The 17,012-nt window shown below is 39.2% G+C and overlaps 1 protein-coding gene across 1 annotated transcript in view; it reads right to left on the bottom strand.

Moving 5' to 3' along the window:
• The window catches only part of HIVEP2 (human immunodeficiency virus type I enhancer binding protein 2), a 36,880-nt gene extending 27,268 nt beyond the window's left edge, over positions 1 to 9,612 (bottom strand). The window contains exons 1-2 of the mRNA XM_018567585.1: positions 4,269 to 9,612; positions 404 to 555 (exon numbers count right to left, since the gene is read on the bottom strand). Of these exons, the coding sequence (XP_018423087.1) occupies positions 404 to 555; positions 4,269 to 9,380 (5,264 nt within the window). The 5' untranslated portion in view covers positions 9,381 to 9,612. The remainder of the gene's footprint in view (positions 1 to 403; positions 556 to 4,268) is intronic.
• Between the last annotated feature and the right edge of the window lie 7,400 nt (positions 9,613 to 17,012).

Below are 17,012 nucleotides of genomic sequence, written 5' to 3'. Positions count from 1 at the left end.
AAAATAGATTTTATGTTCATATTCCCCTATTTCTAAGCCCTTTATATTTGAGTCGTTACGTATCGCGATAGCCAATGGCTCAATGGCCAATGCAAATAACAGCGGGAATAGCGGGCATCCCTGGTGTGCCCCATCATAAGTTGAAACCTTGGCGACCTAGCCCCCACATAGCTTATAAACACTTTCGATACCATTTTGTGGCCTTATATAATTTTTATTTTACAAACATGGGGATTTGGTCCAAATTTCATTAAATGAGTCACAGAAATGTATAATTTTGCCTTTGTTGGTTACAGACTAGGTACTGCAAAGTAAACCATTTATGACCAGATTTGACAATTAAAATAGCTGTGTTGTGCATTATTACTTCTACTTGCAAATAAAATAATGGTTGTTATCTTACCCTCCTTCAAATATTTTAATCCGCATTGGTTCTGTTTGTTTAGCTGAAATATCTTTCTCTCCATGACTTTCTCCTTTTGTCCTTTCTTTGCTGTTTCCAGCAGTCTTCTTTTCAAATTTACTGTTAACATGGAGGGGTGGCTCTGGTTTCATCTAGGACAGAAAAATAAACAAAAAAAGTTCTATGATCTCAAACTATATCATTCTCTTGACCATACAGAACTGCTCCTTGGATGTAAGATTAGAAAACCTACATTAGTAGTACCAACAGGCATTATAATGAGTTCACAAGGTCTCATAAAAGATCACAAAGTCTTTATATCATTATGTTGTAAGAATAAATGCAGATCACTCTGTTATGCTATATTCACAGTCTTCCTCAAAAAATAAATTAGTTAGCTTTTTTTCATAATTCCCCCACCCCCTCTAAATGCAGCCTGTCATGTTAAATACTTACCTTCTGCCCTGTTCACTGTGTGGCCTTTGGGTGAGCCATGCATATTCCGGCCATGCTGTGGAATATGAATCACCCATAGGAACAAATGGTGCCGTTGCACACTAAGAAAAGGAGCTGGCCAGAGTTGTTTTTTAGTAGAAAGGCTGTGAGGCACCAGGTAGGGCTGCACAGTGAAGATTGCTGTAATGGGGAGGTAGGTGAATACTTAACATGGGAGGCTGCACTCAGGGGGGTGGAGGGATTTATTAAAGGACACGTTCACTAAAAGTGAACTTGTCCTTTAAATGTGTGTTCATTAAAAACATTTTGAGGGGAAATCTCTCTAATCGCTAGGTCTTGATAGCAAACCTGAAAGGGGCTCTAATCATATACTCTGTCCAATACTTAAAAAAAGTTTTGCCTACACTTCTTGCTACTTTCTTCTACTAAAATAAGCGCATTTGTAAAAATGAAAAAGATGGTAGGCTAACAGGTACTCTTTTTTGGAATCATACAAAAAGATAGATCTTAATTTACATTATCACAGGGGTATAAGTAAAAATATTCACTTGACGTTCTTTCTATACTTCTACATAACTGTACTATAAACGACTATATAACTGTCAAAGATCCAACTCCAAGACAACACTTAAGTGTAATAAACAATAATTAATAACAAATTCTCTACCTAGGTTTTAACTTTATCTCCTCTTCTTTACAGCCATATTAACTTAATATTTAAATATTTAACTAGCATTTACCCTTTAAGGTTATCATATAGTCTCTTTATATGTATGTTGAATTGGTATGTATACCCAAAAACAGGTCAATAAACTGCACTCTGTTAACCCCTTTATCGGTTTTAATTTTTATTTGTGGTTGTTATAGAGAGTTCTGTAAATCCATTAGTATATATCCATCCTTCCTATTTCTTCATCATCAGTAAAACTTTCTCCACCTAAAGTGGAATCATCTAGTTCCTCAAATAGTGAAAATTCACAGTGCTAAATTTTCCCAATAGACCCTAATGTTTCATTCACACACGTCTCCTGAATTTGTTTTATTTAAACACAGGGGAAAAGATCTGGGAAGTATAAAAAAAAAACCCCTTAATATTTCCTAGATCACTACTATATTTCCTGCGTTTAAATATACCCAAGTTTACAAAGGTTTACATGTGGTTACAGGCATTCACAGTACCTAATCTGCCCCTGGACGTACCAATTCTCCCTCACCTCCTGTCACTCATAAGTAACCTGAATGCACCTAAACGTAGGTAAACACACAGTGTCAATTATACAATTTAAAATGACATGTATTTATATGAGTTTAAAAATGTCATGTATGTAACTGCCAGTGTGAATGAGGCCATATACATACCTATTTCGCATTTGCCACAACTTGCAATGATTAGAATATGCATAGGTCTTTAGGGTTCATTCAAACACACTTTGCCATTACATGGAATCTTTAAGCTGCAGTTGATATACATATATGCAGGTCTTTTACTGTTTGCTGAACCCTTACTGATATAATCACTTTCATTGCTTGCTAACTTTCCCCACTGTTAATTTTTGATATGTGGAGGAGGTTATTACCGATTCATATTGAAAACTGAATGTCTACTTTATTTAATTTATGAATTTATGTTATAAAAATGTTCTATGGATTCTTATTTATTTATTTGCACAATCAGCATGTCACCATACACCTCTGCCCTCATGCACCCAAAACTCAAGCATGTCTCTCACCATTACCCTCTTACCAATATGCAAGGTGAAAACATGCATAAGTCGGAGCACCCATAGGCAGAATGTGAGATAAAAATGTACTTGACTTATTTCAATGGCCTTTTGTACAGTGAAAGTGGTTATGTGATTTAGGGTGGAGCCACTCTCATAATGGAACAATTAGTGTTCAGCAAAGGAGAAAAGATCTATATAATGGTACATTATCTACAGCTGGAAGGTTTCATGTAATGATGAAGTGTGCTTGAATGGACCCTAAAGGCATATGAATATTCTATTAATTGTAAATTGTGGCAATTGTAAAAAAAAGCTCTGTATTTAGGGTCCACTGGGGAAATTTTGTGCTATGAATTTTCACTATTTGGGAAACAAGATGACTCCACTATAGATGGAGAAGTTTACCTGAAACAGATAAAACTTGATTGCCCTCTTGTGTAGATACATACTCAGTATACATACAAAGAGACTATATGATAACCTCAAAAGGGAGGTTTAAAGATGTATATACTTAGCAAGTATGGTCCTAGAGATGGGGAGATAGATCAGGTTGACAACTAGGTAGTGTATTATTATAGTTTGGTGTTGTCTTGGGGTTGGACCGTTGACACTTATCTAGTTTGAGAGAACCTCAGGTGAATATTATTATTTATACTATATATACAGATTTATCTATTTTTGTGTAAAGATAACAGCTGTGCAATCGTTAGCCTACCATCTTTTTTTGCCTGTTTTATAAAGCAATATCTTTTTAGATAATTATATTTAAAAGCAGAACTGAAGCACTGGTGCATTTAAAAATTCCTGCTCAGTCACTACCAGTTGTTGGACCCATCCTTTCAAATGCACAGTTTGTTGGATATGTTTTAGATAGAAAGATAGATAATGAGGCTGATTAACTAATTAGGGGTTCAGAATCGTCACACAATACATCGTGTTAATATTCACTTCAATTATCCAATCATGTACAGATGGAAGAAGTAAACAGAAATTTGCTTTTTACAAAATTGGATAACTTAAGTGAATCTTCACACAACTTATTGTGTAAAAAATCCCAACTTCTTTAGTAAATAAACGATAATGTGTTAGGATTATGTGAGTTACATGTTCTGTAAATGGAACTGGATGAAAGGGGCAGATGAGTACTGCTGCAAAGGTGAAGTGTAAAGTGTTCCATGCCTAGACAATGTATAGATAAAGGCACAATGAAGCTGAATATAATATAGAAATCTAATGCATTATGCATGTGTTTCATATTCAGGAACTGTTGGAGAATGCCTTAACTAGAGTGACATTGCAAAAGTTAACTGGGTTAATGCACCATGGTTCATTAGATACAAGGTTTTTTAACATAGTATTGCTTTTCTTCACAATATAACAACTGACTGCCTTTATAAAGTACATAAACACTTCAATTTGCAGCACATAGGCAGTCTTAAAAAAACGTCAGAAGTGACAAAGTAAAATATTATGACAATATGCCTGATGCTATCTTTCACTAGACAGCCTTATGTATATTGCCATATTAAATTTGCAGAAAATATAATATATTCTTACATTGCTTCTGTAATAGTAATGTTTAACATATAGCAATTACTACAAAATTAAAGTATACCAAATAATTTTACTCTCCATTCTTATAGAGTACATAAAAAAACAGTCATCATTTTAAATTGAAGAATTACCTGTGCAAACTGAAGTTTCCATACTCTTGAAGAAGTTAGTTTTCCAGCTCCAGATCTATGCATAGCAGCCATAGTGTAAACTGATAACGCATTCTTTTGCTTGGATCTCAGAAGTGCTAGAGATGTTCTTGTGCTCAGCCCTGAAGGGTTGGGGTTGCAGGAACTAATGCACCATGAAGCATACACAGAGGACAGTGATTCCTGTTCTGTATGGCTAGGTTTGGCATAATTAAGAAAACACCAGCTGACAGTAGTTGTAGTCCGTAAGCTGGGAAACTGGAGTAATTGTTGAATTTCTGATACATCCTTAATAAGTATACTTGCACCCCCATCTTTTGACCCTGAACTTTCTGACATTTGCATTAAAACTCCTGCAGCCAAGTTTTTGTTTTTAAGAGGTTCATCTTCAACACTTTCACAGGATGTCCTCTGGGGGCTTAAGCTCATATCTGATGCAGCATCTTCATCATAACATTCATCAGGTGACATACGACCTTCAGTGGTGTCACTGGTCTTGGACTCAGACAACCCCTTCTCTGTGCTAGATGAAATGTTAAGAGGTGAATTTGATAATGGTGGTGGTGGAGTCTGAGCCGAAGAAAGGATATCTTTTTGCTCGGTGGTGCGACCTTGTCTCACTAACTGAGGTTTTGAGGTTCTTGACAAACCTTTCTTAATGTCTGAATTACTAAGTTCAACTGCGCCTAATTCTTTAACAATTTGTCCATACATTCTTTCTTCTTTAACACGCTTTTGCTGCTTTGTTTCCATGAACAGTTCTAAACTACTGGCAGGTGAAAGCATCCTTTTGCCACCTCCAAAAGTAGATGCACTGTCAGAGGTAGACACCAAACATAATGGTATTGTAGATTCTATGCCAAGTGGTAATGTTTGTGGCACCTTCCATATAGGATACTGTTCCAGTTCCCCACACGGTGCTAACATTTGGGCTATGTTGAATCCCAAACCTCTCATAGATGCATTTGTTGCCATTATCTTCTGTGATGTGCTTCCATCCACTTTGCATATAACAATTGATGAGCTATTGGTTTGTGAATGTGTAACAATAATTTGGGAAATGCTAGTGTACATAACACTTCCATAGGATGGCACGGTTGTCTGAATTCTAACTGGAACTATGGGGCCTGGCAAAGGCTGAAGAGGTCCAGCAATAGGAGAGATAGAAAGTTGTTGGTCAGTAGAAGAATCACTTGATCCACCACTGTGATCTCTCTGCAGTTTTGAAAGAATATGTTTAGATGTCTTTGATGACGATGATGATGATGAGGAGGAGGAGGAGCTGGATTCTAAATATGGCTGACAGCTTTTTTCCATAGTATGCAAATAATTATAAGGCTTGCATCCAGTATGGTCTTGGGGAGTATCAAGATAATAAGAAGAGTGTAGCTCTGATTGGCTTGGTGGCTTGAAATACGTTTTTTGCAAGTTTTGCAAATGGTGCTGGAAGTGTCTTTGCAAAGGATCCATGCACGATGGCCACAAAAGTGAATGAGGTGCTGGTACTTGAGCCATGCATACAGAAGAATATGGTAACTGAAAGGTACTATGAATTGGTGGATATAAAATTTTCTCATTATGTGGAAATGAATGTTGTTGATCTGTCAAGTGTCTTTTGGGAATATAGGATGACTGTGGTCCTAAAGGACTTCGTATCACATCATAGCTAGAAATAGACTGCTGGGAATAAGGAGATGAAGTGCATGCAGGTAGTGGAGAAGTACCAACATCTACACTTCCAGCCTCATCAGAATTTGTAGAAGATGAAGGAGAAAGCTGCCAAGCAACCTGTGAAGACCTGCGACTGCCATGCAGTGGATCAGACTGTTCTTGGCTTCCAGTTTGTTCTTGCTCTGCCTGGGAATTTTCAGGAAAGCCACTGAAAGAAGCCTGACGAACAAGAAAGCACTTTTTCCTTTCACGTGCTGGGGAGAGAGTTGTAGTGATAGCACCAGGCCCAGAGGCATGAGTTAGGTTTCCATAGTCAAAAGATTTGCTTCGAATTTCAGGTATCTCAGAAAGGCTAGGACATGGAATCTGTTCAGAAGAAGAGCGTCTCATTTCTTTCTGATGGTGGTGACCAGGTACAGAGAGAGAATAGGCTCCGGGAGGAACAGTTAAGAATTCTGGAGGCCTTCCAATTTCATCCTGTTTAGCTGATACAGCTGATTTGATTACATCGTCCCTGTCAAAAGACATTGAAAAACTTGAACTGTGTGATAAATTGCTCTCCTGACTTGGACTACGAGAAAGACTTGTTCCTGTGGACTCAAAACTGGATTCTCCAGAGGAATTCTCCATGTCTGCCAACCGAAGACGTTTCTTCTTTGGTGGTAGTTTCTCTGCAGGGAGTTGTGAAAGGGTTTCACTTCTTTGAGGCCACTGAAATTCTTCTGGGGGTTTTTCAGGCTCTTTAATTGGTATTTCTGGTTCTTTCTCAGGTTTATCAGGTTCCTCTGTAACACGAATCTCCGGTACAGTAATATTATGTTGGCGAACCAATTTGGGTGGCATGTGATATGTAGACTGCTGTGAGTGCTGTGAAGGAGATGGTCTTCCTGGAGATTCTGAAACATCTGATACCGGAGTCCAGTCTGGACTCATAGAGGACATTGTGTTGCCACTGTCACATGTTTCTGATGGCGAGCAGGCTGACTGGTTAGAAAGTAGTTCTGTAGATTCAGACCTTTCAAAAGAGCTGGGTCTGCTCAAAGAGTTAGTGTGTTGAATTACAGATATTACATTTCCAGGAGGTTTCCTACATGTTATGTCTATAATTTTATCAGTGTCTGAAGAAGACTCATCTAAAATAGGTACAGGACTTCCCATCTGTTGATGCGATCGACCAATGTCTTGAGTCCCACTGTAAACATACTCTTGCCCTAAATTAGAGAAGCTAACCCTGCCAGGTTCCTGGGCTTGCATTTTTGTATCAAAGTCTAAGATGGCTGGAGTAGATGCTGCACTGTTCACTGCATCTGGGGGAGCAGAAATATCTTCCTCATCTCCAACACTTTTCTCCTTTCTACGCTTTCTGTTTTCAATCATTGTTCCAACTCGAGACTGTAAAGGTGCTGTTGCATCTATAAAGTATTCACCTCCTGTATTCATTCCACCTATGTACTGAAAATCTCTATAACCCAGTTTGTGGGCTTCATATTCATCCCATCTTTTTGGATGGATTCCTGAGACACCATATTCATACATTGATTGAATTTTCTTCTCTTTTGAGGATATTGTTTTTTCGTGTACAGATTTTCTACTGTAGGCAGAATGTGCATTTTTAGTCATTCTGGCATATGCATCAAAATCAGAATGGCCCTCCAAGACCAGCGGCAATTCAAATGCACCTTGCCTCCTCAGTAGTCTTTGATGTGGGATGCCTGTTGGACCTGGATAAAATACATCATCAGAACCTGTCATACGCTCATCAAATGAGTGACTCCCTCTAATAGATGGTGGGATACTTAAACTCACTCCAGAGGAGGTTGGCATTGAGTTGCTTCTTATAAGTGGTGATACATCACTGGGAGTCTCTAAAAGGACCGCTGTTTGGCCCTGGTGGATGTCTGAATACAGTTTAGATTCACTTTCTAGAGGTTCTGTAATAAGTTGTGATTTCTGCAGTTCAGAAACACGGATCCCAGTTAATCTTGACTTCATAGTCTTCAACCTGCTATAATCCAACAGCTCTTCTCTCTTTGACATATACTGTGTGATGTGCTCCTCAATCACACTCGTGTTAACAACTGGCAGACTGGCTTCCTGACTTTGCATTGAAGACCTTGGGCTTAGTCTACAATATTTGCCAAAGATTATCTCTTCATAAGAAGTGGCATTAGTATTTGGAGGACTTATATTCTGATCTGCACTTTCTGATCGTGAAAAATATCCAGAGTCTGTGCTTCCTTTACTGTGAGGGCTCAAAAGATTTAAGGACTTCTCTGAATCATGTCCTTTTTTTTCTGTAATCTTTAGTGCAAGTTTTTGTTTAGCCGTATGTGGTTCATTAATTTTTCCGCTTAATGATGGGTTGTGCAATAATTCAGGTGTTATGAAATGAGGGTTTTCACTAGATAAGCTAATGCCACTTTTAGGGATTATCAGTATTGGCACTTTCATTGAGCCACTTAAAGATTCTTCTGATGTGTGAAAACCTGGATCTAAAAGTTCCCCGCTTTTGACAGTCATATCCAATGGAATCTGTGATATGGAGCTGAGTTTTTCAGAGTCTTCTACTAGTAACAATGTCTCTTCATCAGTGTCTGTACTCTGCTCCCCATCAGAATGTATTTCTGTTTCTACATCAATACAAGATGCTTCTAAATCTAGTTTGGACATAGCAGAGTCTGTGAAAGGAACTAGTCCAGCTTTTATAGCATGTGCATGTGACTTCCTGTGCTTATACAAGTTGCTTTTTGTTTTGAAGGAGAAACCACAGGGTACACAGGGATAGGGACGCTCACCAGTGTGAGATCGTATATGTTTTTTCAGCACGCTTGGTTTGGCACAAGCCCGTGTACAATACGGACATATATACTTGCCAGGTTTTTTAGGCTTTTGCTCCTTTTTGTGAATGTCTTCTGATTGCTCAGTAGATTTTTGTGAATACTGACTGAATGAAGCAAGTGCTGAAAACTTTTTTCTGGAGAATGCAGCACTGTGTCCATGCATTCGAAGGAATAAATCCTCTGGAGCAACAGGCAAGTGACTATAAGGGTAAGCATGTCCTTCCAAACTCTGGTGAGGCTTTGCACTATGCACCAACCTCTGCTGATGAAGAGTATGTTGGGGAAATGAGAGTGAATGCCGATGAGTGTAAGAACCATGACGTTTTTGCGTAAATTGCTTTTCTGGCATCTGTTGTGTGGCTTCATTTTGTGTTCCTGTTTTTAAGGAACTAAAATATTGTACTGATGCTGGGTTTGAAAGATGCTCAGGGTTAACCTGTGACTGCCTTTCTCCTTCTTGACTATCATAAATGCTCATTGTAACAACAGCTGGATTCTCTTGACACCATCTGTTTGGTACTATGTCAGATTCTCCACACCTTGAGGTAGATTCTTGCCCTAACACAGTGTCTCCTGAGTCCATTTTTATTTACTTGGTCTTCAGTGCTAGCTTACTTTAATGCTATACAGACACATGGAGTATGAGTGAATTTGCTCTTTAAATAAATGTTTCTCCCATTTCTAAAAATCTTCAGGTCAGCTACTGAGAGATTCCATGTAGTAGTAGCAGTATGTGGATATTAGATTAAATTGTAATGCATGACAAAAGATTTCCACGTTCTTGTTTCTGATTAACCAGTATATGGAGACTCCAGTGAGTACTTATAGACTAAAGTGCAGATCTAGTCATCCCATATGTAGAACCTAAAAGACATACAAAACAAAGTGTAAATTATGTATTGAAATATGCTTTGAAAAAAGTATTAGTAGTAGTAAAACTTGCCATCTTACACAAACCTAGTCAATAGTTGAGTGAAACTGTGCATAAATTACAGTTTATTTGACTGATCAGCAATTTGAAAGTGTTTAGATAAATTGAGCTTCATTGATCCTCCAGTATGTGCACATGCCTTTATTTGTAAACACCAGAAGACTAAGGGGTCTATTCACGGAGCTGCCGATCTATTGGCTATTTCAATTTGCAATAGCCAATAGTAAACTAGCATTGTACCCGCCCTCTGCTGCAGTTCTCCATCAGGTCCATCAGCAGAGGGCAGGTACAATGCTAGTTTACTATTGGCTATTGCAAATTGACCGGCAAAACGGACCTCTAATCCATCTGTTTTTCCAAACCTTGCCAGAGTCGGGGGTAACTGGGTGTAAAAGGATGACCATACGTTTACACATGGCTGCCCATAGACTTGCATTGGGCATTCGATCGGGTCCACATGAAAAACATGGAGCGGCCATGTGAAAGGGGCCTTTAGTGTATGGGCAGCTTTAGTGTATGAAACAAAATCACCTTCTAATCTGAACTTGACCAGACCTAAAATGTTTCTAAGGTAATAATAGTGCTGTGCTTGCAGGTACTTGTGTTTATCTCCAAATTAAACCCCGTGTGCTAGCCCCCAGAAACTTTATTATAAGATGCTCATGAAAGTTGAGGATAAGCCCCATCCCCTTTTAGTGCTTACCCCTCTGCCTGTGGTTCAATTCTCTAATTCAGTCACTTCAGTGGGCAGTAGAGGCTCTGTTGATAATTGAATGAATGGGGTGCAGCCTAGCTCCATGAGAGCATAGCTAAATCTTGATCTAGGTATATATATACACACTGTATATATACGCACGCACACACAGTATATATGTTAAAATATTCAGTAGCATTCATGGGGCAAAATGACTTGCAATCAGTTATGCAACCATAAAGGCTGCATCTGGATCATGTGGGAACAATTTAGAAGCAGTGTTTTAACAGGGCTTCTCCTATATGATAAACTTGCATTTAGCTTTTTTAAACCTAATCTAAATTTACACACTGTAGTTGTATAGCACACTGTAGGTAACCTTTATGCCATAAACACAAACAGTACATCTTGTAGAACTATTCTCATGTGCTGTGAGTTTAAGGTATTAGTCCATCTCAATCCTTAAACACATACTAGGAAGACAATATCCGCTTGTCCTAAACTCTTACAGTAAACAGTTCCAGGTATTTCCTTTGAAGACAAAATCTTCTTCAAATAATATGGATGTTGTTAGTGGATGAAATAAAGAGTATCTCAGAACATCTGAAGACTTTTAGCTTAACACACTCCAGTCATGTGAAAATCTACTTAAAACTTAAGACATAATTGTTTACGACCATTCAAGAAAACAATGAGTATTTTTCATTCCAGAATAATTTATTACTACTGTCATATTTTGTGTAGATGCAGTAACCTGTGATTATCTTACATAATCATATTTTACATGTGATTTTATTTAAACATAAATTACAGAAGGTGCATTTGCTGAGGTTTTCTGTGGTGAGATCTTACACTAACTACATGAAGCAATATTGCAGGTTAGACACATGACAAGAGACAGTCACAAATACAGGCTTGTGTCTACTTTCTATATCCTGTGATTTCATTCTACGCAATAACATTACAACATCTATATTAGAAGAAAGAAAATAATTTGAAATACCTGTTTGCATCAAGAATTTCATACGCATGGCTAGGCTGCAGTTGTCTGTATAAGAGAAAACAAGTATTTGATTAGCATTAAAACTCTGCTTTACTACTAAAAGGAAAGGAGCTACAAGATTATAAAAAGGAAGGGACAACACTAAACTTTTGAATTCTCTTGCATGCAAGTTTTTGGGCAGACCTCGTGTTTGCATATTGAAAACCATTGCACCCAGCTGCCAAGAATAACAAGCACAGGAAATGAGCAGTGAAAGTCTGCTATTTGCTGTGTGCAAGACTATCTGTGCTGTTTTTTACCTGTACTTATTACTTAACTGATGTTCGTAACACCTTTAGTTTACTGCACACTTGATATTTTTTGAACCCTCTCAAGTACTTAACGAAAACTGGTAAAGTTGAAATTAGTGCCCAAATCTTGCATATTAGCACAAAAAACTCATCAGCATTCAATACCTCTCCCTAAAACTTCCCAATTCACTTCTGCTTAAAGTAGAATAAAACTGAGGAGTAGAAGACAAAATAATACCACTGTTGTAAGTTTCTACTAGCCAGAACTCTTTTTCTAAATATCATGGCCAAAGAGCCTAATCCTCACAGAAGGTATGAAACTGAAACTGTAACTTAATGAAGGTTGAATCAACTAGAAGGAATTACTACAGTTGTTATATACAGGCAGTCCCTGAGTTACAAACATCCAACCTACATACGACTCCTACTTACAAACGGAGGCTATTACTGTACAGCAGGGGTAGTTGTAATGCTCGTGCCGATGAGGAGTAACCACCTTTTTGGTTCTGGTTCATAATACTGCACGTACATTACAGGAAGTTGGCTCTTGTCACTGTGAGGTATTTATTGCTGTCTGTATCCTCATCAGAAAGATTTAATCTCACTTCCTGTCCTTGAGAGAACAGGAAGTGAGAGAAAATCTACCCCTAGGAAGGGAAATTCACTCCTGTAAGAGTTATCATTGGGAAAAAGGTGTCTCCACTGAAGCTTTATCACCAATCCTTGTTTCCACGACAACCCAACATTTTCAAAATCCAATTTTCACAGGGACAGAAAGTGAGGTGAAATCTTCTGAACAGGGGCACACACAGCAAAACAAACATAACAGGGGGTTAACCCTTCCCAATGCTATCCAAAACCAAAAAAAAAAAATATTACCCTAACTTAGACAGTTGTTTTATTTTCCTGCTGATCGGTATTGTGCACACAACTACTAACTAGCTTCATCTTTATAAACTCACCCATTCTTTTGGATATAGGGTAAGAAAATGCCCTATTTCTAAGCAAAAATATTTAAAAAGGAAATTTTCAGATCTCCTGCTTCTTTGTCACTGATTTCCAGACAGACCATAGCATATATGAACTTGAATCTTTGATACTAAAGGCAAAAAATGGCATACAAAAACTGTGAGATACCACATAATGTTAAATAACTTCTTTGTAAATGTAAACTTTTCTGCAGTTTTATTTTTAATGTCTCATTATATGCCTGACAATAACCTATTACTATTTGTTCACTATTCTTTTAGCTGGGAGAGCCCATGATGAGTACAAATTATAAATGATCTCAATCTCTAATTAATTTTATGCCTGTGCCTGCATGCAGCGGTGTATTTAGCTTTGCTGCTGCTCTAGGCAAGGCAGCAACGCCGCCCCCCCCCGACTGACCCGCCGATTCACGGACAGCACCCCTCTCCCAGGGCTTACAGATGACTCACCGATGACGACAAAGCAACGCCACCCGCCGTCTGCACACCACCTCAAGCCGCCATCCGCGTCCCGATGGCATCCCATCCAGGTCTGTAACCCTTCTGCAATTGGCCCGCGGGCCGGTGCCGCTCTCAGCGAATCTGCCGTTCCAGGCAAACGCCTTGTTTGCCTCGCGGCAGATACGCCCCTGCCTGCATGCCTAAACAAAACAAGGAATTGTGTCAGAACAGTACTATATCGGTGCCTGTCCTGACCATATTCTCATTATTGGCCACAAAGCTTAGGGAGAAACAGGACTAGGCTTTTCTTGTCTCAGCTAAAGTAGGGCATGATCCTTTTGAATTCTCCCATATGGTGAATGATCATCAAAAGAATAGTTGTATAGTTGTTTTTAGAAATTAAGCTACCCCTGCAATGCTAGGGGTAACTACTCCTTTTGGTATAGAAGCATGCATTTAAAAGATACACTCACCTGATCCTCGGTCCCTCCAGCTGTGGTATGTCCCTCTGGGTCCTCGCATCCAATGTAGGTGAACAGACCTCCATTAGATATGATGCCATCAGGGGGACTTAGACTGCAGGAACAAAGGGGGAGGAGAAGCTGCGAGGTAAGGTCTACCAGCCAAGTGGGTTTGAGGATCAAGTGAGTATATATTTTTTATTTCCACCCCTAGATCAAAACGAGCAGTTAACCTTTGCAGTGGGGGATTTTCTCCACTACCAGGGGTGATTTAAAAAAAAAATCCTGGAATCCTTCATTAAAAGGCATCATTACCCAGAAAACAATATGTATTATAAGAAGGTTTGTTTTTTTTTTTTTTTTAATTGCAGTGATGCCAAGAGGCCGATTTAGAAGCAAAACTAAAAAAGCTTGAGACAGAACAAATTATTGTAGACTATGTGAGTGAATGATTTATTTTAATACAGTTGCATTTGTGTGCAGTATCCTATAGCAACCAAATCAACCTTTATTATGTGCCACTGCTTTAGTGGTTTCCTATTAGCTGATGTGGGTTACACCATTTCATTACTCTTACACCGTTTTTAAATAAAGCCAATGATGGGGTACATTTTTAACCTTTTCCCAAGAGATGATACATGAGAGTTAATGTGCACTATAAATATATATACAGGTGAAACTCGAATAATTAGAATATCGTGCAAAAGTAATTGCAGTAAGTGCTGCAAAAGGGGCCCAAACCAAGTACTGAGTACATATGCATGCTTGTACTTTTCAGAGGTCCGATATTGTTCTATGTACAATCCTTGTTTTATTGATTGCATGTAATAATCTACTTTTTTGAGGTTGTGAATTTGGGGTTCTTGGGGTTTTCATGAGCTGTAAGCCATAATCATCACAATTATGACACATCACGGCTTGAATTATCTTGCTTTGCATGTAATGAGTCTATCTCATATATTAGTTTCACCTTTTAAGTTGCATTAGTGAAATAAATGAACTTTGCACGATATTCTAATTATTCGAGTTTCACCTGTATATATTATAGGTAAAAAGCTGAAATATCCTTACTGCATATTTCTCTTAAGATAATACATTATTGAGAATTAATAATTTAATGAAACCTAAACATAAATATAAACAATGTGTGTCCATATTTGTACTGGCTTTAAATGAGGAAGGAAAGTATGTAAATGTTATTGGTCACAGCAATGTTATCCAAGACCATGTCCATTATACGTGCTAAAATTACTTCACTTCCTAATTTAAATGTGGAAAATCTGATAATAAAATTAACCCAAGGTACAGAGATGTTATTATTTCCTCCACAACTTACACTAGGTACAGGAAAATCAATAGCCCTCCAGATAAACAATTTTAATGCCATATGAAATACCAATAAGTTTACTAGCTCTGGTAATAACAAGAGAGTTTGCACAAGCGCATAAAGTATAAAAAGATAACTTTTGAGTGATGTGGAAAATGGGATCATTTGGCCTTCGACTTGGCAAGAACCCACTCTAAGTCTCCCCTTTGGAACTCCTATATGCAAACTGTAATTTCCCTAAAAGCTGGACACCCAAGATCAGTGGCGTCACAAGGGGGGTGCGGCCCACACCCGGGTGCCACCATTGGAGGGTTGACACCAAAATGACTGACAGTCATTTTGGTGTCAACACTTATGAAAAGTCGGGCACTCGATCATGAGCCGAGAGCCCGACAGTGTCAGGAGAGAGGAGGGTACGCGGCGGGATGAGGTACCTCAATGGACTGTTTTAATGGCAAAAGGAGAGATACATCTAAATGCATATGTGTATAAATGCATGTAAACACATTTGTAAGCATATAGAAGTTTAAAAAGAATCTAGCCTGACAGATTTTGCAGACAGATCCCTGCATATAAACATAAGGGGCAAGTGTGAATGAAAAGGGAGGCTTCATTCACACCTACATAGTAGGTGCATTTTGAGATTCCTGTGGCAGGAACCTAGAATGGGTTGCTGTCACCTGTTCAAGTTAATGATTGGATGACAGTGGCCACCTTTGGCACTCCAGAGGTAATTGTATGTGATACCATTACATGCGGTTAGGAATAGATCATAGGTTCCTGGCATGGGAATACCAAAAAGCACCAATCTCAAGTTACTGGTTCTCTCTCTCTCTCCCTCCCTCCCATAAAATCCTAAACTTTTATTCTTCACACATTTAACAAATGGAGGAGGGTGAGAATATGTCTACAAGGTTTATATTGCTGTATCTACACTGGTAAGATTTACTCTAATTTCCCAGGACCTCAGCTTAAAGTCCAACTCCAGCCAATTCTATTTATTTAATTTTGGTTTAAGGCAGATAAGAGCTGGAGCCTCTGAAAATAGAATGTCTGATAATATTTTTATGCCTTCCTGTCCCAGTGACAAGGGCACCTTCCCCCACCCCTAATTTTATGCATGTGTGCTTGAGGGACAGGAAGTGAGCAGAAATCCCCCCAATGGGGTTACTGACAGACATGGAAAAAAAAAGCTTTAACACTCTATTCGTACCAGCCTGAAGTGAATAGCCGAACAGTGTTCGGCTCACTTCACTTCAGATCGGTCATTCACTCGGCTGCCCTCGGCAGCTTCGTGAATAGACCCCAAAATCTCCCACTAGGGATGCACTGATACCCATACTAGTATCGGTGCCGATATCGTGTATTTGGGCAAGTACTTGTACTCGCCGAAATGCTCCGATACTTACCTCCGATACTGGAACTTCCGGTCAGAGGGAGATCTCCCTCTGACGGGCAGTGCCGAGGGAGCATGAAGACGGCTTCCTTTCCAATCTGGAAGCTGGGCGGTGGGTTATGACCCGCCTCCCGGGTTCCTGATTAGCTAGAAAGCCGGCTTCACTTGTTGCTAGACAGCCTGGCTTCCTAACCTGTGAAGCCAGTGTTCTAGTGAAAGAACACAGGCTTCACTTGCCGAGGCTGCCTGGCTTCCTGACCAATCAGGAAGCCGGGAGGTGAGTCATGAGGTGCCATCCAGCTTCCTGATTGGTCAGGAAGCCAGGCTGCCTAGGAACAAGGGAAGCCAGCTCCCTAGCAAATCAGGAAGCCAGAAGGCGGGTCATGACGTGCTGCCCAGCTTCCTGAATGGCCAGAAAGCTGGCTTCACTTGTTGCTAGGCACCTCATGACTCACTGCCCGGCTTCCTAACTGTTCAGGAAGCCAGGCAGCCACAGTATTGTTACTCCGTATCGGTGAGTACCAGAAAAAATATATGTGCTCGTACTCGATACCGAAAAAACGGTATCGGTGCATCCCTACCTCCAACCATACTCCAATCTCCTTAGGAAAAGTGTGTCTATTGCTCTCGCTGCCCACTATGAAGAAATTTCCCAAAACATCATCACTGTATTCAAAACTAAA

Source organism: Nanorana parkeri, unplaced genomic scaffold, assembly GCF_000935625.1.
Source record: "Nanorana parkeri isolate BGI_ZX_2015 unplaced genomic scaffold, ASM93562v1 scaffold1068, whole genome shotgun sequence".
Lineage (NCBI taxonomy): Eukaryota > Metazoa > Chordata > Amphibia > Anura > Dicroglossidae > Nanorana > Nanorana parkeri.
This window is presented reverse-complemented; position numbering and strand designations above follow the sequence as displayed.